Genomic DNA, 23228 nt, shown 5'->3' with positions numbered 1-23228 from the left:
TTCGCCGTGCGTTTTAATCGCGTCAGCCAATCAGAGCCAACCTGCAAAAATACTCTATCGCGATTGGCTCGCAACGTCAATCCGGGCTCCGCCGTAAAGCCAGTTTAGTAGTCGAATTGTACCAAGATGGCGGAGGTAAGTTGAAAAATAGGGGGAAGGCGTCATATTTTGGACGTTAATTTCTCTTTTCACAGTATATTAGTTTGGAATTTCTATATCTGATTACGTGCAATAATGTCTTATCTTTGGATAAAGGCCGATATGGTGGCGATTTGAATGATTTTGGCCGTCAAATTGAGTGTTTTAAACGTGATGGGCCTCTTTTAGCGTCGAGCGCTCAGAGCGGGCGTCCGTATTTGGCGTCAGATCTGACTGAGCGGAGCTGCGAGCATCGTCGAGCGCCCGGCGATGGTTAGTTAGTAGCGGAGCTGATTTTTTTAATATTTCGCGCTTTTTAAAAATATTTTTTCTTCTCTATTATTGCCTCTGAATACTTCTGTATGGTTTCGGAGAGTAATGGGTGATTTTTCCCCCCATTGCTGCTGCAGTACCGAATTGATGCTGTGAAGTGGCGACATCAAACCATTTATTTTCTGTCTCATTTTAAAAATAAAAATGTGTTATAATTTATTATTCAACATGGCTGTATTTTATTTAATAGACCCAGAACACCTGGTTTTTTATTGACCATCACAAGCTCTGTTTGTGTTGTATGTATCTGTATAATTTTCAAATGTGAGTTAAACCGCGGATTTAAAAAGTACAAATGAGAAATCAACTATTTTATTTTAATTATTTTATGCAATTATGTTTGTCCATTCATATAATCCTGTTTGTATTCAATGACATTTGACCAATTTCATTATTTTTATTCATCTTCATTGGTCTGTCAACTGTGCGCAAGTTATCATTATTCATATATTATTGATCTATTGTTATATTCAAACGATTAATAAGTTACCATACTTACAGTGAGTGTTACCATAGTTAAATTATGGTAATTGTTTTAACCTCCACTGTCATCAGAACAAAACAAAAAAAACTTAAGACTTTGAAAACTTGTTACACATTAAGCAAATCCCATATCTATTTAAAATGGGGTTGCAACAGTAATAATAATTGTAGTAGCAATGTTAATTTGGTGGAAATTATAGTTGCTATAGTAACAACCAGTGTTCTTCATAATGCTGTAAATTCCCCAAACCTATATTTTCTCTTTGTAATTTCAGGCTTCCTTGGGAAGTACAAGCCCAGGTAAGATAAATCTTTTCAATGTTTATTTACAAATGTTATATATATTATTAATAAAATATTTGTGTATGTGTATATATGTGCATGTAATAAATATACACATATAATTGGATTAAATAATATTTTAACATGTATTTAATATTTGTTTTTAATAATTCTGAATATTTGATCTTTTCAGTTGGCTCTTTGTCATCGGAAGATCATGATTTCGACCCGACGGCAGACATGCTGGTGCACGATTACGATGATGAGCGCACGTTAGAGGAAGAGGAGTTGAGGGATGCCGAGTCAAGCGGGAGCTCGGAAATCGCAGATCTGGAGAAGGTTTGACTTCGTTCTTTTGGCCAACTCGCATGTCTAATTAGTTTTATATTGTGGCTAGGGATGTCAATTTACACAAACTTCCATAATCGATCGCTGTTTGGACAATGGATTAATTGTTAACCTACTAAGTTATCACGTTACTTACCAACCACCTGCTTAACCAAAACAGAATAGTTTAAATCTTAGAAGTTTGAAATTACAGCGAATATAGAGAATATGACTTGATGATGCTTTTAAATTTGCTGGCATATTAGAAGTGCTCTATTTTCATCCTAGTGTGAAAAAATAACTGCTTTATATGAAAATGTGATCTGTAAAGTCATTGTGTCATATATCGTTTAAAGGTCTCAACTAACAGAATAAAACAAGCATATTTGTTTCAGTGAGAGACCAAACTAAACAAGTATTTATATGAAAAAGCGCCACAGACGCACATGTAAACGGTATAAACATCATGCTTTTGCTCCACATTTTTGTTTGTAACATTAGTAAACCTTAGATCACACATCTTTATTTAGCGCAGTTGAACTCTCAAACAAACCCAAACACAACATAAGACAACGCGTAGATCACCGAGTCACATGACATGCTGCTTAACTACAGCTATAGGACTTCCTGGAGCAGATCTCAGTGTTTTCCAACGTCATTTGAAAGTTCAACCAATGGAAACTGGATCTCCGCTGTGGTGGGTAGGGGTAGGCCTGTCGTGATAGTCAATAGATAAATTAATCGCTCGATAATTTTTCCAGCATGATAATTTCCATTTGCATGCTTGTTTGTTTTCCTCATCTCTCTCTCTTTGACTGTGTGCGCCTCGTCTGTTTGGGGATGTGTTTATACTAGGGATGCACCGGTTGACCGGCCAAAAATTGGAACTTGACGGTTTTTGCTTCTAGCGCGCGACCGGTTTTCTTTGTATTTTTCTGCCGATTTTTCCGGAAGTGTGCCCGGGTGCACATATGCCTATATAGCAATCATTCGCGAACATGTCACTTGTGTGTTACAAACGGAAACTGGAGAACTGAGGGAAGAGACGAGATACGCTGAAGGGAATGAAGAGCCGCTTTCCTGCGCGAGCTGAAGTTGCGCGAGCTTACCTCTCCGCGCCTGCACAGGCGCAGATAGTGAGCGTTTGTTCAGCTCAGCTTCTCACATGTTGGATCGGATGAGAACGAAACAGACTAACTTGTGACAAAGCCGAAATACTTCTTTTTGTAAAGAAGAACATGCATGCACTTTTGAAATGAAATACTATCAGTTCTGTATAGGACGATCATTTTTATTTTACCTTAAAATTACATTGACTTAATTTGATTTACTACTGCTGTAGTTTTTTTCATTGCACTAAACATTATTTGATTTAACATTTTGGAAAAATTATATACTTTGGTTTTATTTAATTTCACTGGTAAACACGTTTTTTTTTTTACACTGAGTTTAAAAACAAATGCTGATTTAAGTAACATCTTTGTTTGGATTGCAGAATATGCAGTTGTTGCCTTTAATTTCACATAAGTTCAACCCAATTAAGTTTCCCGTTTTGGCCAAAAGCCAATTTGGCCTGTTAAATACCAAATCAACATCTTGTTCATGTATACTTTCATTCTTTAAATAAAAAAAATCGGGTATCAGAATCGGCCAGTTGGCTTGAAAAAAATCGGTATCGGAATCAGCCATGTAAAATCATGATCGGTGCATCACTAGTTTATACTCGTTGTGCAGACTGGGTGCCGGCGTGATGAGACGTCATGCTCGGCCAGATTCGCCTGGAACTCGTGCTTTTTTGGTTGCGGAGCCGCACGCAAAGTTACAAAATTTGACGTTCACACCGCCAAGCGAAATGGGGTCTCGCGCACTCAACGCGCTACTACTGCCCGCTACGCGTTGATGTCATTTTTGCCGCATGCACCCTTGCGCTCACCTAGCTTTCCTCAGAGATGGTCCCAATAATGTGCTTAAAGTCAAATCAAATTCAGTTTGTGCATGATTACATGATATAACAATTTTTTTAATACTGTATCCTAAATTGTGGATAATTAAGCTAAATATCATATACTGAAGTAAAATTCTGGAGTGTTAACGATTAAAAGAAAAAACAACAACAAGAACCGTACAGAGCCTAAAACCGTGATACGAACCGTGGGTTTTGTGAACCGTGCCACCCCTAATATACACCTAAAACACAATCATCCGTTGCAGTTTTCATCCATTTTATAGTTTCATCCAGTTTATAGTTTTTTGTAGTTATTCACGTGCATTTTTTGTTAACAGACTGAGAGTCCATTGCTTTTATTGTTTTTGGTTGTTTTGTTCATTTATTATGGATATTTAAAATGTTTTCCGTTTTCAGTGTTAAATAGTCTTTAGAAATAAAAGTTTATTGATCTTTGAAAAGGTTTACGTACCTGCATTATTATGCCATTATTTTTAATTTAGATGAAAATGGTCTCCAGAACGACAATATTATCGTTTATTGCAATAATTTCTTGGCCGATTTATCGTTCAGCAAAATGTATCGTGACAGGCCTAGGTAAGGGTGGGTAGGGAGGATGTGTAGAGACCAATCGGACTTATGTTCAGTAAAATCACTTGTTTGGAGGGTTTTTTGGACCTTTTGGTTAACTGTTTAGAAATAAACGGATAGTCTACCTAATCCATTGCATGGCTTGAAGACATTAATACTAGGGATGCACCGAAATTAAAGTTCTTGGCCAAAGCCGAATACCGAACGCGTTTTTTTTTTCTTCTCCATTTATTTTGCCATTTTTTCCCAGCATTTCATAAATTAAATACTAAAAATTAGCTTTTTACTATTTTGTCTTGCTTTTTTAAAGAAAAATAAATTACAAAACTACAATTTAAAAATATTAATTTAACATTGAAATTTTTTTAGCATTCCAGCAGACATTATACAAACAAAGCACAATATAACTTAAAATACATTTTTAAAAATATGAAAAAATAAATGCATTTAAAAAAATTTATTTGGCCAATGTATACCATCTTATCTTTGGCTTATTATGCCTACAGGTATCATAATCAAATCACTGAGGGTGCTTCTGAAATCACTGAGGGTGCTCTATTAAAGTGCAGATGTGGGCTAAGCAACGGCTCCACCACACCACTGAGTGTACAGGGAGACATTTAAGATTATTTAGAATTTCAAAAATATTTTGTAACAAATATTTTTCTATTAATCTGCCTTTACATTGCTTTAATGCGTTACTATTTCACTGTCATTTCCGAAACTTTGCAGCGTGCAATTGGCCATTAATCCTTTTTGCAACATGAAATACAATATTTTATTCGATGGATTATATAGACTCGAAAGTGAGACCCCTCCTTTTACGATCACTAAACGCTGTCGTTATGTCAGTTCATCGCAATCTCACAAAGTTCAATGCAGCTGCTAACAATGCATAATAAATATCTTACTTGCATTGATTAGTGTCTACACTTTGTTTGTTTGTTCATGAGAGGTTTTGCGAGCCTGTCACCGCTGCAGAAACGCGTTGTAAATGGATACATTTGACGTTCTGCAGACACAAACATGCACTAGAGCATTTGCCAATATATTATTACAGTATCAACTGAGGGTGATCTTGCTTGCATTTGAGGGTGCTTAGACAGTGTCTGCAAATGGCCATTTTAATGTCTATCACGGACACTTTAATGCTTCCACACTTCCGACATGTTTGCTGCATTTAGAAGCGTGCGCGCCTCTCCCGCACACGCGCTGGTTGCTATATTTGATTGCGTTTTCGAAAACGTCAGTGTTCGTTACATTTATGCGTTCTTTTCATTTATTCGTCCGAACACCGAAAGTGCGGTTTTTGCTTTTTTCGGCCGAATAATTTTTTGCTGAACATTCTGTGCATCACTAATTAATAAATTTAGAGTATGTAACTACAATATTTTTCCTCTTGTGTCTGTTGCACGTTTTTTGCAAGTGAACAGCAAACCGCACATACTCCTCAAAAGAGATTAGATTAATCTGCGCTGCGGAGCCGTGACGATGCATAACCCACGTAAAGATGATAATTCCTCAGATAACTGCAATTGCAGGTTTAAAGGTACCGTTTTTCGTGTTTTTTTGAAGCTTTGATTGTGTTTACAGTGTGCAATATAACGTGTTCATGTTTCGCGTGTAAAAAAACACCGTATTTTTCACACAATTTACTTATCTGTATACCGCTGTTATCACTGTCCTCAAAACGTCTTGAAAGATTTCCCTGTTCTATGAAGTCCCTCCTTCAGAAACACGTAACGAGTTCTGATTGTGCCAGCGGTTCCCGTGTTGTGATTCGACAGCAGTTTAGCGCACGTTACCGGAAAGGTCACGCCTCTTACCATAACGGGGATGCATGCGCTCAATGATCTCTAAGATCTAAGTACAGCGTCCCTGGGAAAGCCAAACAAAGGTGACTTGACTCCGGGAAGAAAAATAACAGCGTCTCGACGACATGGCGACAAACAAACTATACAAACGCAACCGAACGCAACACTTCCTTTTCTCCACGCGGGAGCAACAAGACCACGCCCCCTTTTTCGCGTATTCTTGTGGGCGGAGGTTAGTCATCAAACTGTTCTACTGACGTAATTACAGCAGGAAATACCAGGATGTAGTCCAAACCGGCCGTTCGCTGTAGGCTTTGAAAGGGAACTTCTGTTAAATAAAATATCTCGCTTGGCATTGAACTTTGAGCTTTATAATTTTACAGGTATTATATATGCTCTAACAGCAACATTACACACTAACTAAAGTTTGAAAAATGGGATCACGAAGAACAGGAGGTTTAAAACAGAGATGGCGTCAAAAAGGCACAACTCACGGACAGAAGCTTTAATCAATTACAGGGCTCGACATTAAGCCTGTTCACACGCTTGTCCTTCGGACAAGTAAATCTGTCATTCACTTGTCCGAGTAAAAAATTTGCTTGTCCGGATTTTTTTTTTGTAAATATAATCTATTCTGAAGGAATATTCTCACCAGTATTCAATCAGCTTTGACATATTTAAATATGCATATTTGTGATATTTTTACCTTTTTATAAAGGGCATTTTTCCATAATCTTATTAAATATAGGCTATGCTTCAGCTTTCCTTTTATATTCTTAAATTTGATCTATAAATTAAATTAGAATAAGACACTATAGGCTGCTACCAATCAAATTAAATCATTTACACTGAAAAATTACAACTGCATTAAATAATGTTATGAGATTATTTTAAATATTTTTGAATATACAAATAAGAAATGTTGGAAAGATGAAACTAAACCACCAGTAGGTGGCAGCATGTTACCGTCATAAAGAGTGAGTCATTGAGTTGATTCGTTCAAACGGCTGAATCATTCAAGAATTAGGCGGTCGTTTACGAACAGGTCATTGAATCTTTGATTTAACCGATTGATTCAAACGCTGAATCATTCAGTAACACGCCCGTTGCTGTGAGATGCGTTACGGTTCTGCTGTGATCTTTGTTTGGAACTATTTTTGCTGCTGAAACAGAACAAAAACAGTCCATATTGCATCTAAAATGTAAGTGACTTAATGTTAACTAATTGTTTATGGAACTGGCATATGAAATCAGTGTCATTTTCAGTCGTGATGGTATTCAGGAAAACAACACTCTTGTTAAGGCCCTTTCACACCGGACGCGTAATGAAAAAGCGAAGCGGAAAAACGAATATTTAGTGTACGAATAGTTCGCGTCAAAACCATTCACATCAGCCGCGACGCGAGTTTGCGACGTCTGTGACGTTTCAGAGCTCCAACATTCCAAAACATTCGCGGCGACAGATGAGAACACGGACACTTCATCATCCAGTGAAGATGAGCTTTTCATTTTATTTAAAAGACAGAGAAGAAGGTTTTGGGTTCACCCAGTCTTAAAGAACAGAGAGTCTGAAGGGGAGTATCATGCTAATCTTGTACAGGAGCTAAAACTTTATCATGGCCGGTTCCACACTTACTTCAAATATCCGTGTGGCAATTTGTGGAGACAGTAGCACCGCATCTGACGAGACAAACACACACTTCAGGAACCAATCGATCCGGAGCAGCTTTGTTTCCAGTTGAGTCACAATGTAAACATTTGAGTGCCACAGTCGTACTTATGGAAACACATTCATTTTCTATAGTCGCGGACACAATTAGAAAAAAATCAACGAGTTTTAACTCAAAAGGTGATGTTATCGTTGTCTGTAGCCTACAGTGGGAAAACAGCTGTAATGTCATGAGAAATACGATACCTGGCAAAGGTTAATGTTGATTGAATAGCTAATGACATCAACTGGACATTTCGTGACCTTTTCCTTGTATGTGATTGGTTTAAGCCTTTTTTTGTCGCTGCGAGTGTTAAAAAAATCGACATCGAAACGAAAAAAATGAACATCGTTTTTTTGCCTCAGCACATTCGCGTTCGGTGTGGAAGCATTCATTACACAAACAGCTGATCAAAAAATAAAACCATCGCGTGAATTATTCGCGCGTCAAAATTGCGTCCAGTGTGAAAGGACCTTTAGTGTGATGTTGCTTAACTGTATCATGTTACAAATATAAAAACAACACAATTTTAACTGTGTTTGTTAACTGAGTTTCTTTGTATGAGCAGCGCTCATTTGTTTTCGATTTTCTCCTAGAAAGGCTGCGCGAGCGTCAGCAGCGCAACCTTGTTAACGTCAGTTTTTTTATATTATTATCCACTATCGAGCTCCACTTACACTAACTGAATGCAGAATTATTATTGCACTTTGGTGATTCCCTAGTTATTTTTTGTTTTGACGTTTACCTCAGGATACTTGTCCGTCGGGCAAGTAAAATTATTTTTCACTTGCCCCTTCAAAAAATACACTTGTCCCAGACAAGCGTTAATGTCGAGCCCAGAATTAAATTAACGACAATTAATCAATCTCTGGTTAATTGTTACTTTCCCAAATTGTGGCTTCTAACAATTATAACCATGCTGACATTATAAAAACACAAATTTTGTACATTATCAACATAATAATGTCTGTTAATATTAGCCGGTACTGATGTGATCACACATATTGTGCATCTGTAGTTTGAGTTATTTGCAGTGATAAACCATTGAATCTCATGCAAACCTCTTTCTCACAGGAGGGGAACATGCCGTTGGAAGAGCTGCTGGCGTTGTACAGATATGAAGCTTCAGACAGCACTGGCGGAGGGTCGAGTGCGGACAGCTCGTCTGTAGAGCTGACCGATGAGCTGCCTGACATGACGTTAGATAAAGTGAGTAATATTATAAATATTTTAGTGCTGTCAAGCGATTAATCGCATCCCAAATTAATGTGCATAATATATGTGTGTGTAAAATGATCATTAAAGTTATATTTATATATGATATAAATATATATATACATGCAAATATTTCTAATATATTTACGTGTGTATTCAAATATACATAATAATACACAGGACACATATATTTTGTAAACACAAACTTTTATTTTGGATGTGATTAATCATTTGACCGCTCTAATGTATTTTATATTTTTTGTGCTTTTTTCTTCCTTTGACATTGTTAACGTCCTCTTGTCTTGTAACAGGAGGAAATCGCTAAAGATTTGCTCTCTGGAGACGATGAAGAAACACAATCTTCTGCCGATGACCTCACACCATCTGTGACATCACACGAAACCAATGATTTCTTCCCCAGAACTCTTCGCTGTAAGCACATAAGCATTGTTTTTGTATGTTTCATATCACTGATGAAAGTGTGGCCTTCAGTTTTTTTTAGTTTAATTTTCTGTGATGCTCAATTTAGATTTTTCTTTTTCAGCTAATGTGATTTATGATGGAGACAAAGAGTCTGAGGGTGAGGATGATGGTGTGAGCCCTGAAGACTCTCGCAAGGTGATGACTTTGTCCATCGGGGTCTACAGTACCAAATTGATTTTTATTGTCTTAATCAAAGTTTGCAGTTAAAAATGGGTTGTCCTATCGTTTTTGTGTGTCAGACAAAGTTGTAGACCTGTTAAAGATAAGTGTATATTTTATTAATTTGTGTTATTTTCACAGGAGATAATGGTGGGATCTGAATACCAGGCAGAAATTCCTCCTCTTACCTGTTATAATGACCAGGAAAAAGGTCAGTCTTGGATATTTAAATGAAACGAGTACGGATCATAAATCGCCATTGACATATTGTATACACGTATTTCTTAGTCAGGTTTTTTCCTTTGTCAAAAATGATCTTCAGTGGTGACGGATGATGAACACGGTCATCCACACAAACACAGTACAAAGACCATACCTATGTGAACTACGAGCCCAGTACGGACAATAAATGCAAAGAAACTGCTTGTAATGTTAACTTATCCAATTATTATTAAATAAAATAAAATTCACTGTCAGGATGGTTCAGTAAACAAAGTGCTTAGAACTATTACGTTTAAAAATCTATACATTTATATATAAAAAGTCACTGAGTGACTGATTTGAAAAGTTAGCAATAAAATTAATAACAAAGTAACACATTAGACCGTATCGCATATAAAAAGTGGAAGTGGTCTATTTTACACTTTAAGATTTGACGTACTTTCAGATTGTTTTGTTCCATCAATTGCTGTTGTTATCGTCAATCAGATTAAATTGTGCATTTAAATACTGTCAATCCAGAAACTTTGTGATGTGTGGTTAGCAGCATGAAATACCTGGCTAGTTATAATGAAAGGATTTGTGATCGTGACACATCCAGTCTGTGATTGGTTCCCGCAAAAGTGTAACCGAAGCAGTAGAAATTAATGTACAGGTTTCCAGACTGAGTTGCAGGGCGAAATCAAATCGCCGGCAGATCAGGCTGGGTTTACCCAGTCTAGTCAGGCTCTACTGTCACTGAAATATAGTTTTCACCATCTGCACAATTTTTCTGCAAGTATAGAAGTGGTTTTGGAGATGTCGCAATGTATTAGATGTTGATGAAAGATGAAAACATAGCGTTTTCTTTGGAATAGCCTGCTGATGAATGAGTCAACTTTAAAAAATGTTTAGTTTTGAGATGTTTTTTTTCGCAGGTCATCTCAAATTAATGTGTTTTCCTTTCATTTGTTCTTCAGTGTACGCAGAGGAAGATCAGCTGCTGTGGCAGCCGGACATGTTGCCCGAGTCTAAAGTCAAAAGCTTCTTGCTGGACGCTCTGAGAGCGGATGGAAAGATGGATGGAGATGGCAAATGTTCTCTGGTCAAAGACAACGAGCAGGTGAAGATCACTCATCAATACTCCACAAACCAAACACCTTCATTACACTCGATGGGCTGTTAAGTATGTCCACTAAATAGATTTGACCAAACAGTTCTGCATGTTGCTGAATAGAGCCCCTTTCACACAGTGTTGAATCTAGGAGATTGCCTTCTGTGTGAACACAAACGCGTCCTGGGATTGATCCTAGAATGGGGACATAGTAACAATACTAGGATCAGTCCCAGAACGCGCCCTGTGTGAAGAAAAGGCAGAATCAGTGCTGTAAGGGGTGTGTTGTCATGATGACGCTGAAGCTGAGATCGTTCGCCAGCTTAGTGGAGCGGTACATGAATGCTAGTTTATGATCGAATCAGAAAAAAAAATGCACAAACTTGGTTTATCAAGGGAAAAATCGCAGCTCATAAGCAAAATTAAAGGGTTAGTTCACCCAAAAATGAAAATTCTGTCATTAATTACTCACCCTCATGTCGTTCGACACCCGTAAGACCTCCGTTCATATTCGGAACACAAATGAAGATATTTTAGTTGAAAGCTGATGGCTGAGAAAGGCTTCACACAGGCCTCCATTGGCATTCAGTACATTGACACTTCCAAGATCCATAAAAGGCACTAAAAACGTCGTTACAAAGTCCATCTCACCACAGTGACTCTACAATAATTTTACGATGCGACGACTAGTTTTTGTGCGCAAAAAAAAATCAAAATAACACCTTTAACCAACTTGTTCTTGTCTTCCGTGTGTGCCTCCACAATGCATGCGCAAGAATATTACGCAGATCTGGCGTTCGGACACATGACCCAGAAGCGATTTGTTTACAAGCAGAGGAAGATGCGCGTATCTAAGCTGTTGAATTCTACATTGATCGTGCTTTAGGTCTCGGCGTAGTTCTCAAAATGGGGCTAAAGTGTACATTTCGTGGATTCCCGAACCCTGGCGCTACGTCATATTCTCGCGCATGCGTCGTGGAGGCACACACGGAAGACAAGAACAAGTTGGATAAAGGTGTTATTTTGATTTTTTTTTGCGCACAAAAACTATTGTCGTCGCATCGTAAAATTATTGTAGAGTCACTGTGGTGAGATGGACTTTGTTACAACGTTTTAAGTGCCTTTTATGGATCTTGGAAGTGTGAATGTACTGAATGCCAATGGAGGCCTATCTGAAGCCTTTCTCAGCATCAGCTTTCAACTAAAATATCTTCATTTGTGTTCCGAATATGAACGGAGGTCTGACGGGTGTTGAACGACATGAGGGTGAGTAATTAATGACAATTTTCATTTTTGGGTGAACTAACCCTTTAAGACACTGCGGAAGCATTACATGTCACGTGTCATTAGGGGATGTGTGTGTGTGAACACACAAATTCCAGAATATCACTGGCAGCGTGAATGGACCAAAATCAAATGATCCCGGGACACATTATCAGTGTATTTTGTCTGTCAATAATATGTCTTAGCTTTGATCATAAAACTAAAGCATTTAAATATCATCTTACTCTGTAGTTTCAAAACATATATATTGCAAAATACAATACAATGATGATTGAGAGATGAACAAATAAACCTTCCTCAAAAGACTGATGGATCATATTTAATGATCAGATTTTATTCACATTTTTAAATGAATTTTCTAAAAATGGATAATGTGTAAACATGGATAATCAAGTAAACATAGGTTATTTCAGTCCAATTTAACTAATATAGAAGTTATACTTACATTTATTTTAAAAATCAGTAAAGATTTCCACCCCCAATTCATTCTTCTCGGCTATTGGCTTGAGCACTGTTTTTTATGCTTCGTTGTCCAGACTCACGTTTTTTACAGTGTGTTCAGGGGACAGACAGCTAGCAGATAGCGAGGAGATGTTTGCTGTATGTGACAAAATGTTTTGGCCTAAAAAACGCGTGACATCGCTTATAGCCCCTTTAAGTCTTAACAAACCTGTTTGTTCTCTCCAGGCCTTGTATGAGCTTTTGAAGTGTAACTACAACGTCCAGGAAGCTCTTGAGCGGTATCGCAGCAATGACAAATCCTCCAAGGGTAAGTGGAAAAATTGCCATATTTTTGTTCTTGCAGTGGCGTTGAACTAAAAAATAATTTCAAAAATGTAATTCTTTAGATGAGATGCTCCCGTGGTCGGAAGAAGAATGTCGAAATTTTGAACATGCTCTTCTGTTGTATGAGAAGAACTTCCACCTCATTCAGAAACACAAAGTAAGATGGCGTCTTTTCTCCTGCATATTTCATCCTAAACAATGTTATCTTGGATATTTAAATGGAGATTTGAGGAAGGATTGACATAAATCAGATGCCACTCATATTAAATACATGCAATTCCATTAACATATTGTATACACATTTCTATTTCTATTATAATACTAATATAATAATATTGATAGGATAGATGTTAATTGCTGATGACGAGTTGTTTTGGATGGATCATTTGAACGTGCTCCTCCTGAACTTTGTTAATAAAATCTCTTTTTGTGAAATGTTTTGCATCGTATTGCACCAATAATGCTTGATTTATTAAGCTGTATGGTAACTTTCCTTTGAATGTTTATTTTCAAGGTCAACACACGGACGGTGGCAGAATGTGTGGCGTTTTACTATATGTGGAAGAAGTCAGAGCGATTTGACTTTTTCGTCCAGCAAAACCGATTTGGGAAGAAGAAGTTCAGCAGTTATCCTGGTGTCACGTGAGTTCTGTAATGATCTTCTGCTCCGTGTCAAACTGATACAACAATAATAGACTACGTTCAGACTCTCAGCCAATTTTTGTGCATATCCGATTGAAATCCGATCAGATTTAGCAAGTGTGAAGGTTTATGTGACTTTCTCACGCTATTTAAAGTGTAAAAGGCAGACGTTGTTGTAGGAAAACATGCTGAAAGATGCTACAGAAACAAGGGTGTGTTGTTGCAAAGTGCCGGTTTAGAATAAGGATGTACTCACACATGGTGATCTGAACCATGCCCAGGCGCGTTTGACCCCGAAAATCTGGTTTGGTTGAATAGCGCTAACCACGCCGGAGCACGGAACAGCTGTGTGCTACCGTCGTCATTACGACAGCAAACACCAAACTATTACTACTTAGATACACTTTTCGATTAATTCAAGTATATTAAGGTTTATAACGGGCCTGGGCCTGGTTCTCACTTTTATTGATGAACATGAATTGTAGTTTGCGAGTAAAGCTGCACATTCCTCCATCAAAGTCAGCTGCCTCCGTAATGATCTTCTGATGCGTGCAGTGCAGTCTAGTGAAAATCGCTGCACGGCATAAATTATAAATCTATTAGGCAGTCTATTAGCGAAAGCGATTTTCTTCCAGTCTTTTTCAAAACAAGAAGTTGCATTGTGAATGACGCAAGCCTGCTCCGGCCCGGTACATTAAGTGCAAGTGTGAGTGCAGGCCAGGGGGGACAATCGCGCTCGGGCACGGTGCAAGGCAACCATGCCTAGTGTGAGTACACCCTAAAGCAGTGGTTTTCAAACTTTGTTAAGAGCGACTCTCTTTTTTTCTTTTTCTTTTGTCGCGACCTATATATAGGCATACAACCGTTTTACATTCAAACAAGTCAAGCCAAGCATAAGAATACTTGTATACAATGGGCCATTTGACTGTATTCTCCATTAAACTAATAGATGGCGCAAAAATTCAGCTCAGCACTTTTCCACACAATCGCTTTTGATTATTAATGCATTCGCAACGCAAAGTTGATTTTGCACTAAATTGATAGCTAGGCCTATATATGGGATGTTTATTAACTAGTTAACCATTAACCAACAAGAATTTTAACCAATTAATCGTTTGATTGAAAAAATTGCATTTGAGTGCACCGGTAAATAAAGCGAATTGTTATAATGTACTACAAACATTATAAACTCTACAAACACAGCTATTGGTTATTTTAGTTCCTATCACTCCACAACAAATTAGTGCGTGCGTGCGCGCATGCCATGCACGTTGGGTGGGGGGTGGTGTGGTGGTACACATAACTGATGATGATTGGTGGGTGGGAGACAAGGTTGAGGTTGATAGGTTGAGTACACACACACACACACACACACACACACACACACACACACACACACACACCTATGAAACGCATGCATATGCACAGTCACAAACACCAAGTCCAACGACTTCAAAGGTAGCTTTCACAAACTGGAAGTATAAGTGCTACTTTTCCCTCGTTGAGGTGAAAGGTAAGAATGTTTATGTGACCAGGAAGAAAGAGTCTCTCCATGTCGGTGGCAAGTAATTCTAATCTAATGAAGCTCCTCACATCATCACATGCCGCCACACAATTAGTGGCTAAAAACCCAGGTGATAACGTGAGTTCCACTACCAAAGGAGTAGTATAGTACTGATAATATTTACACAATATTTATACTATAGTAGGCCTACTGATAATATTTACAATAATGCATTGAATTTGATTGGTGTCTCTCACATTGTCCCACAGCAACATTACAATAGTGTACATTAATGTACAATTTTTTATAACAACAATTTATTCTCTTTAGTGTCCAATTCATTCATTTAACATATTTAATATTGGAGGCATCCAAGTTTTGAAAAAAAAAAAGTAACTCCGTAGTTACTTTCCCTGGTAATTAGTTACTTTTATAATGATGTAACTCAGTTACTAACTCAGTTGCTTCTTGTAAGAAGTAACTAGTAAATATAACTAATTACTTTTTTAAGTAACGTGCCCAACACTGGGCATCACTCTTCCTCACGCACACACACACACACACAGACTAGGTTCCCATAGCAAATAGGCTCACCCCAGAAATGATATATTATTTGTTAGTAGCCTAATGGTAAATGCTGCAGGTGTAGAAATCTACATAAAACAGATATTTACTTTGATGTCAGGGGTAGATTACAGCATGAAACCTGTTGTGCATATTAATAAATTAAATAGCTTTTTCTCCCTGAAGATTTAGGGAGAAAAGATTTTTTATCCGATTAATCGATCGATTAAGTGCTAGATTAATCGATTACAAAAAGAATTGATAGCTGCAGCCCTGAATCGGATACACAAATAATCGGATTTGGGCTGACAGTGTGAACAGCATGGATGTTTCTAAGTGAGCTGAATAAATCCGTCTCATGCTCATGAACTCATGAAGGCTGATTGCTCTCTCCTCTCCGTGCGTCTCTGCAGGGATCTGATGGACCGGTTGGTGGATGAGGCCGAGGGTCTGGTGGACGGATCTGCTTCTGTGTGTTCCAGCAGCAGCGGCAGGATAGAGCCTCCCACCGAACAACAGCTCAACCTTCTCAACTCCATCACAGCCAGTGACCTCTCTGGTACGCAACAAACTATAACGTTTTTAGACATGCTTTAACGTTTTTTTTTACTAATTTATCATCCATTTTGATATTATAGCAGTGATGGCAGCTTACACAAAAATATAAAGCAGCACAACTGATAATAATCAGAAATATTTCTCGAGCTGCAAATCATCATATTAGAATAGAATAGAATAGAAGACTGGAGTAATGATGATGATAAATTCAGCTTTGATCACAGGAATAAATGACAGTTTTAAAATTTATTCAAAAAGAAAACTGAAGTATTATTGATTTACTTTTTGGGCACTACTTGAATAGGTTTTCATGTTTGAATTTACAAAAAAACCCATTTAATTTTCCCATATTTGACAGTTGCAGCTCCTCTCTTCCCAGTCTCTCATTAACGCTCTTTTTAGTTCCTGTTTCTATGAAGCCCCTCCTTCCCAAAAGCACAATATGCTCTGATTGGTCGGCTGGACCAGTGTGTTGTGATTGGTCAACAGTTTTGAGCGTGTTTGGGAAATGTCACGCCCATTACCATAACAGTGAGTTTCAACACACTACTAACTAACTCAACCAGGCCCTGCCCCTTTATTTTAGCATATGCCTTGGGGCGGGAATTATTTAAATGAGGACTATTGTGGCGTGTTGGTTCCCAGAAGAAAACTTAAGACTACAATGGAGGCGTTTCAGGGAGTTCAGAAACACTGATATAGAGAAGAACTGTCTTTGCAGAGCTTTTTCACACTCAAACAGCTTCATTCATTCATTCATTCATTCATTCATTGGTCAACCTTGAGTTGTTTTTAAAGGGTTAGTTCACCCAAAAATGAAAATTCTGTCAGTAATTACTCACCCTCATGTTGTTCCAACCATGTAAGACCTTCGTTCATCTTCGGAACATAATTTAGTATATTTTTGATGAAATCTGAGAGCTGTCTCACTCCTCCATAGGCTTTCAGAGGGACTGAAACTTGATGGCCCAGAATAGTAAGTAAAAACGTCATTTTAAGGAGTCCAAATGACTACAGTGGCTCTGACGAGAGTTCGCGGGAGTGCCACGACGCATGCGCGAGAACTGAGATTACGGCGTTCTTCTTCTTCTACTACTTGACTGGCTGCTCACTCTTTCGGAGTAGGGTTAATCTCAGTTCTCGCGCATGCGTCGTGGCACTCCCGCGAACTCTCGTCAGAGGCTCAAATTGAACAACAATAATAGTGTGATAAAGTCGTTATTTTTGTTGTTTTTCCGCTCAAAAAGTATTTTCGTCGCATGATAGACTTAATACAGAGCCACTGTAGTCATTTGGACTCCTTAAATGACGTTTTTACTTACTATTCTGGGCCATCAAGTTTCAGTCCCTCTGAAAGCCTATGGAGGAGTGAGACAGCTCTCAGATTTCATCAAAAATATACTAAATTATGTTCCGAAGATGAACGAAGGTCTTGCATGGTTGGAACAACATGAGGGTGAGTAATTACTGACAGAATTTTCATTTTTGGGTGAACTAACCCTTTAAATGTGCTTTATATATAAACAAAGTGCTTTACAGAGCATTACACACTAAAGAAAGTTCAACATGTAAAAGCATCATAAGAATTGTAGTAATATTTAACAGTTTTTACTAGGGCTGGGTAAAAAAATATTGATTTCTCGATTTTAATCGATTCTCACTTTTACAAAACCATATCGATTCTTAAATCCCAAGAATCGATAAGTCTATTTTTTTTACGAAATTCAAAAACATAAATATCGTTTTGGCGCTGTGGCGTGAGATCGCTCTGCCTCAGCTCAAGAGAACCGGCAGCGCGGAGCAAACATGAACGGATCTTCTCTTCCGCCTTAATACCAGTAACAGCACGAAATAAACACGAATGAGCTTCTCAAAGTGTGTTAAAAGATACAGGAAAACTTACCGAAATCGGTATCATGTCACATAGAATCACTCAATCAGTGTTTCAACCGCAGAAAGATGTAAGTAAAACGGCTTACAAGTAAACAATGTCACGTAACGTCACAGTTACCTCAGAAAAAACATATCCAGTGTCCATAAACTTGTTAGTCAGCTAGAAAAATTAACTCTAGAGAGGAGCATTTTGCTAATTATATGCACCACATTACATAGGATATTCATTGTCAATGTTCTTCAATATTTAATAAATCTGGCAAGTTTTTATGACAGCCACCCTTTAAATGTTTATATTTAAAAAAAAGTAATTGGAATAGAATTATGATTTATGTAATTGTAAAGTTAATATTATTACTTCATTTTTATATTTAAAAAAAACATAATTTAGTGTCATTTAAGTGTTTGTATACAAATCAGTTAATTTTTACCTTCAATATTAGTAAGCTAATGTAGTATCAACTGACTCCCATAGTGTACAACATTAGTTCAGAAATTAATTTTCCTTGAGAAAATTTTCGGACCCACGTTATATTAGGTGGCTTTAACTACTATGTACTAACATTTTAATTAATCATTTGATACATTGCACTTATTGTGTACATACATGTACTTACCTTTTTAAAAAATACCTTCATGTAATTACGTCTGTAATTAATTTCTGTAGTTACATTTGTAATTACACAGTTGACACTTCTTACACCTAACCCTACCCTTAAACTTACCCATACCACCACACCTGTCCATAACTTTACCCATATCCCACCTCAGTATCAACAAAGGGGTTTTGCAACACAATATGAACACCGTAAGTACATTGTACTTATTTTTTGATGTAAGTACATAGTAGTTAAAGGGTTAGTTCACCCAAAAATGAAAATTCTGTCATTAATTACTTACCCTCATGTCGTTGGACACCCGTAAGACCTCCGTTCATCTTCAGAACACAAATGAAGATATTTTAGTTGAAATCTGATGACTCTGAAAGGCCTCCATTGGCACAATGGCACGGTGCACTCTCAAGACCCTTAAAAGGTACTAAAGACGTCGTTACAAAGTCCATCTCACTACAGTTGTTCTACAATAACTTTATGGAGTGACGAGAACAGTTTTTGTGCGCAAAAAAACCCTAAATAACGACTTATATAGTGATGACGATTTCAAAGCACGGCATCATGAAGCTTCGAAGCGTTATGAATCAGTGAGTCGAATCTGCAGTTTGAATCGCCAAATTTCAGCAGTTTGGCGGTTTGACACGCGATCCGAATCGTGATTCAACTCACTGATTCATAACGCTTCGAAGCTTCATGAGGCCATGTTTTGAAATCGTCATCACTATATAAGTCGTTATTTAGGGTTTTTTTGCGCACAAAAACTATTGTCGCCGATTCATAAAGTTATTGTAGATCCACTGTAGTGAGATGGACTTTGTAACGACGTCTTTAGTACCTTTTAAGGGTCTTGAGAGTGCACCGTGCCATTGTGCCAATGGAGGCCTTTCAGAGCCATCAGATTTCAACTAAAATATCTTCATTTGTGTTCTGAAGATGAACGGAGGTCTTACGGGTGTCCAACGACATGAGGGTAAGTAATTAATGACAGAATTTTCATTTTTGGGTGAACTAACCCTTTAAGGCCACCTAATATAAAGTGTGGCCAAATTTTCTATGTATTGTACCTGATACATATCCAAAATAATCAATATTGAATCGAAAAGAATCGAATCGAAAGCTTGTGAATCGAAATCGAATCGAATTGTGAAATTTGTGTCAATACCCAGCCCTAGTTTTTACTGTATTTTTGATCAAATAAATGCAGGCTTGGTGAGCAGAACTTGTATAATAATGGTTAAAGTAAGTTGTTTTCCTCTTTCTCCAGCGCTGACGAGCACGGTGGCGTCGGTGTGTAACCCCGCAGACGTGAGCTGTCTGGACTCCTACAACTTCTCTCCGCTGGACGGACTGCATCGCGGGCCCCTGAGTCACGAAGAGCCGCTCAACTACTCCAGCAACGGAGACGGCGACTGCCTGAATCTGCTGGAAACCGGCTTCTACCACTCGGACCTCGGCCAGATCAACGTGTGCAGCGAGGACTGCGACCGGCCCCCGGCCAAGCGGCTGAAGATGGGCCTGTCGGAACCGTTCATCAACGACGTGTCGGTCGGCAGCAGGAGCATGGGCGTGGACTTCGAGGGCCGCGCGCACCATATCACAAGTGCCAAAATGGCGGTTTCGGTCAGTGACTTCGGCGAGGCGGGCGGCTTCATGGGCGCACACACACTACATCAGCACACGGCGCTGCAGTCGGAGTGAAGGCTCGCAAACCTCACGGGACTTCCTGCAATCAAACAAACTTAGTGTACATAGCCGCTTCCTGGAATATTCCTCCTCCCGTTTGGTTTATTTTGTTCCCCGGTTATATACGTGTGTATATATGTACAGATTTCTTCCTTTTTAGATTTTGTTTTTACTATGACATCAGTGATGTCTAATTGTACAGACCTGAATCTTGATTTCTCAAGAGTTAATACAGCCATTTATTTTCCAGTCTTGAATTTTTGGAAGTGTCATAAACGTGTCTACGTCCGAATACTGTGGAAAACTGAACTTGTGACAGGAGTCGTCGCATCAAGAACTGATGGGTCACACCTTCGGCCGACAGCGGGGGGGGGGCGGTTTTCCGTCGGCTCCGCCTCTCGTCTGTGGGACCCGTCAGTGTTTACAGGTGCCGCGGCTCACGGCATTGACTCTACGACCACTCTTTCTTTCGTTTTGCACCATGAAGAAGCAGCTCTGTTTATTTTGGTGTCCTTTTCACTCAGCACAAAAACCCGGAAGAGTTGGTGGAAATGTGTTCCGGTCGGCCCTGGGAGATTTTCTGCTATTTTGACAGACTTTTTAAAGTGGTTCTAGCAAATATATAGGCCCTAAATGATAATAGAGGTATTATAAAACACTGCTACGACACGTGTAGTTGTTCTCCTTTGCATATTTATTAGTGTTCCTTTTGTACTCTTGCTTCATCAGGCGGCGTTTGATCAGCTGGGCTTTGTATTTATTGCAATGAAGACCACTGGACTGCATTATGGTCACGATTGAGCGTTTTTTTGTTTCCCGAAATGCTTGTGAAATTACTGGCACATGTCGTTTTGTGTTTCCTTTCATGTTCTCGAATGTGTACAAGAGCATTTGTTTGATTATTTCAAGAGCGATATTTATTGAAAAAACATTTGCAGGGATACTCTCGAACTTCTCACCCGCGCTTTTACGTCTTTTCCCTTCGGTAACCGATTATGCAAAATTGTACATGATTTGTGTGTTCATTAGCCCTGCTTTCACAAAGGCCTGCAAGCACTGACCCGACGTTATCTATGCATCAAGAATCGCTCGCAGATTAAATGGATCATTTCGGACTTGGTTGGTTCCTTTTTTTTGCCGCCCCGCTGACCTCCAGCTTTGACTTAACGTGCTCTCGTATATGGCAATAATTTGTAAATATGTACAGATTCCCATTTCTTTTCTTCCTTGGCAAACAGATTTGAACTTGAAGACTTAAACTCTGTGCTTTTGAGTCTGCATATGCCACAAGAATGCCTTCTCGACTTCCTTTACCGTTCGTTCCTCATCCAGAGATTTGCTTAAGAAGAGAGTTATTTATTTATTTATTCACTCAACTGCAAGTGGGTGTAGTGTGTTAGCGTTCTGTACACGAGTGAAGTCGCCGGACACCGCTGACGTCTTCACAGGAAGTAGCGGAGCTAGCTGAATGTACAGTATTACCACATCTTAGGGATTTACTGAACTTGTACGATGACACGAATGTCTCGCGGTTAAGGCAGAAGCCCGGTTTGCAGTGTTGCCTTAACCCTCATTCAAACGTGCATGTCGACTCGACCTGGAAAACGCTTCTGAATGACGAATGGGTTTCGGGACGGTCGACGATGGGACGTTTTCCAGGACGGTGATCTTTTTGGACGGCTTGTGCTGTGTCTGTAAAATTGTGTTTCCTTGTATCTGCGGACAGAATTCTCCATTATTTTGTTTTGTCTCGACATACTTGAAGGATGTGTATTGATCAATTTAAATACATTTAATACAATATTCTCCAATTCAGTCCTGTAGGTTGTGCAATTCATTTCTCCTGTCCCTCCAAGAAATGAAAAGAGCTTTAGGAAATTGTGTTGGTGCAGTAATTTATGTCCAAAGTTTGTATAAAAAAAAAAGAAAAGGAAAAAATAGCTTAATTGAAATTGTATCGTAGTAATGGTTGTCTGCTTCCAGGGGAAAAAAATGTACATTTAAAAGCCTTCCCTTATCTTTGGAATGCTTTACGCTTTATTTTGTTTCATATGAAATTGGTTTCCATTGACTTTTCTGCTTTTGAAGGGGGGGAAGCTATTAGTTCAAGTTCGGTTGTAATAAAGTTATAGTGTTAAATAGACAATCAAATGGCAATTAATATTGGAAAAGGAAATTTTATCATTCTTAATGTTTGTACATAGACACTGTTCTTGTTTTGTTGCTTTTTATTTTGTACTTTATGTTGTACTTAACTGGCAAACCGTTCCAGAAATAAAGTTCTGGAGATATTATTACCGTGTCGAGGAGTTTATCGCTCGGATTCGATGCCTCTGAATTATTATTTGCATCATGAACCACTTGATTTGAGTCGTCTGTAGAGGAAACATACACCACAATATTCAGGCGCTTCGTTGAACTTCCTCTCCTCGTGTTTTGACAGCAAAAGATGATTTTATAGACAAAAGACATTATCATTTTAGGTAGGTTCTTGTACATAAACATCTCAGGGAAGCTTTAGTTTTCAGAGCAGATTTTCTTTTACAACAGGACATCAGAACCTTTTCACTTTCATCGAGATATAGAAATATTACATGAATAATTCCTTTGAAACTTAGTTTCATATCAATATGAAAGTCACTGCTCTCTTTATTACAATGTGTTTAGTGTTGCTTCTGAAAACATTAATAAAAGTGGAGATTGATTTCAGGGAATATTTTTGGCAGCGTATAATGCAAATATTTTCAATAACAGACCCATTAATAATGGTGACGGTTTGAAAAAAATGAGGGCATTTTTGGTTGCTTCTGACCCTGGTCACAGTTTCTTGTGCACTAAACTCTAAAATGAAATAATTAACTGTAAAGCTGATTATAAACACTTTAAAATTAGGTTTCATTTGTTAAAGC

General features: G+C 38.3%; 1 protein-coding gene across 2 annotated transcripts; it reads left to right on the top strand.

Moving 5' to 3' along the window:
• Positions 1 to 101: 101 nt before the first annotated feature.
• On the top strand, positions 102 to 22614 carry mier3a (mesoderm induction early response 1, family member 3 a). Of its 2 annotated transcripts, XM_079805092.1 has the most exons (14): positions 113 to 135; positions 1230 to 1254; positions 1430 to 1575; positions 8697 to 8831; positions 9149 to 9269; positions 9382 to 9455; positions 9621 to 9690; positions 10658 to 10800; positions 12763 to 12844; positions 12924 to 13018; positions 13376 to 13503; positions 15985 to 16130; positions 16532 to 16660; positions 19901 to 22612. In XM_079805092.1, exons 1-14 carry the CDS (start codon positions 127 to 129, stop codon positions 20332 to 20334), a joined length of 1737 nt encoding a protein of 578 aa, XP_079661218.1. In that variant the 5' UTR covers positions 113 to 126; the 3' UTR covers positions 20335 to 22612. The 2 variants fall into 2 exon arrangements, with proteins under 2 accessions (XP_079661219.1, XP_079661218.1); XM_079805093.1 differs by lacking the exon at positions 16532 to 16660 and having other exon boundaries at positions 102 to 135; positions 19901 to 22614.
• The last annotated feature ends 614 nt before the right edge of the window (positions 22615 to 23228 follow it).

Source organism: Gobio gobio, assembly GCF_949357685.1.
Source record: "Gobio gobio genome assembly, chromosome: 22".
Lineage (NCBI taxonomy): Eukaryota > Metazoa > Chordata > Actinopteri > Cypriniformes > Gobionidae > Gobio > Gobio gobio.
The sequence above is the reverse complement of the archived record's forward strand: the minus strand, read 5'-3'. Positions and strand labels throughout refer to the sequence as shown.

What these genes read in the sequence shown, in the direction of transcription:
- mier3a (XM_079805092.1), top strand. An exon ending in CACAGCCAGTGACCTCTCTG is followed by an intron (nt 16,131 to 16,531) that starts GTACGCAACAAA and finishes CGCTCTTTTTAG; the next exon opens with TTCCTGTTTCTATGAAGCCC. An exon ending in TCACGCCCATTACCATAACA is followed by an intron (nt 16,661 to 19,900) that starts GTGAGTTTCAAC and finishes CTCTTTCTCCAG; the next exon opens with CGCTGACGAGCACGGTGGCG.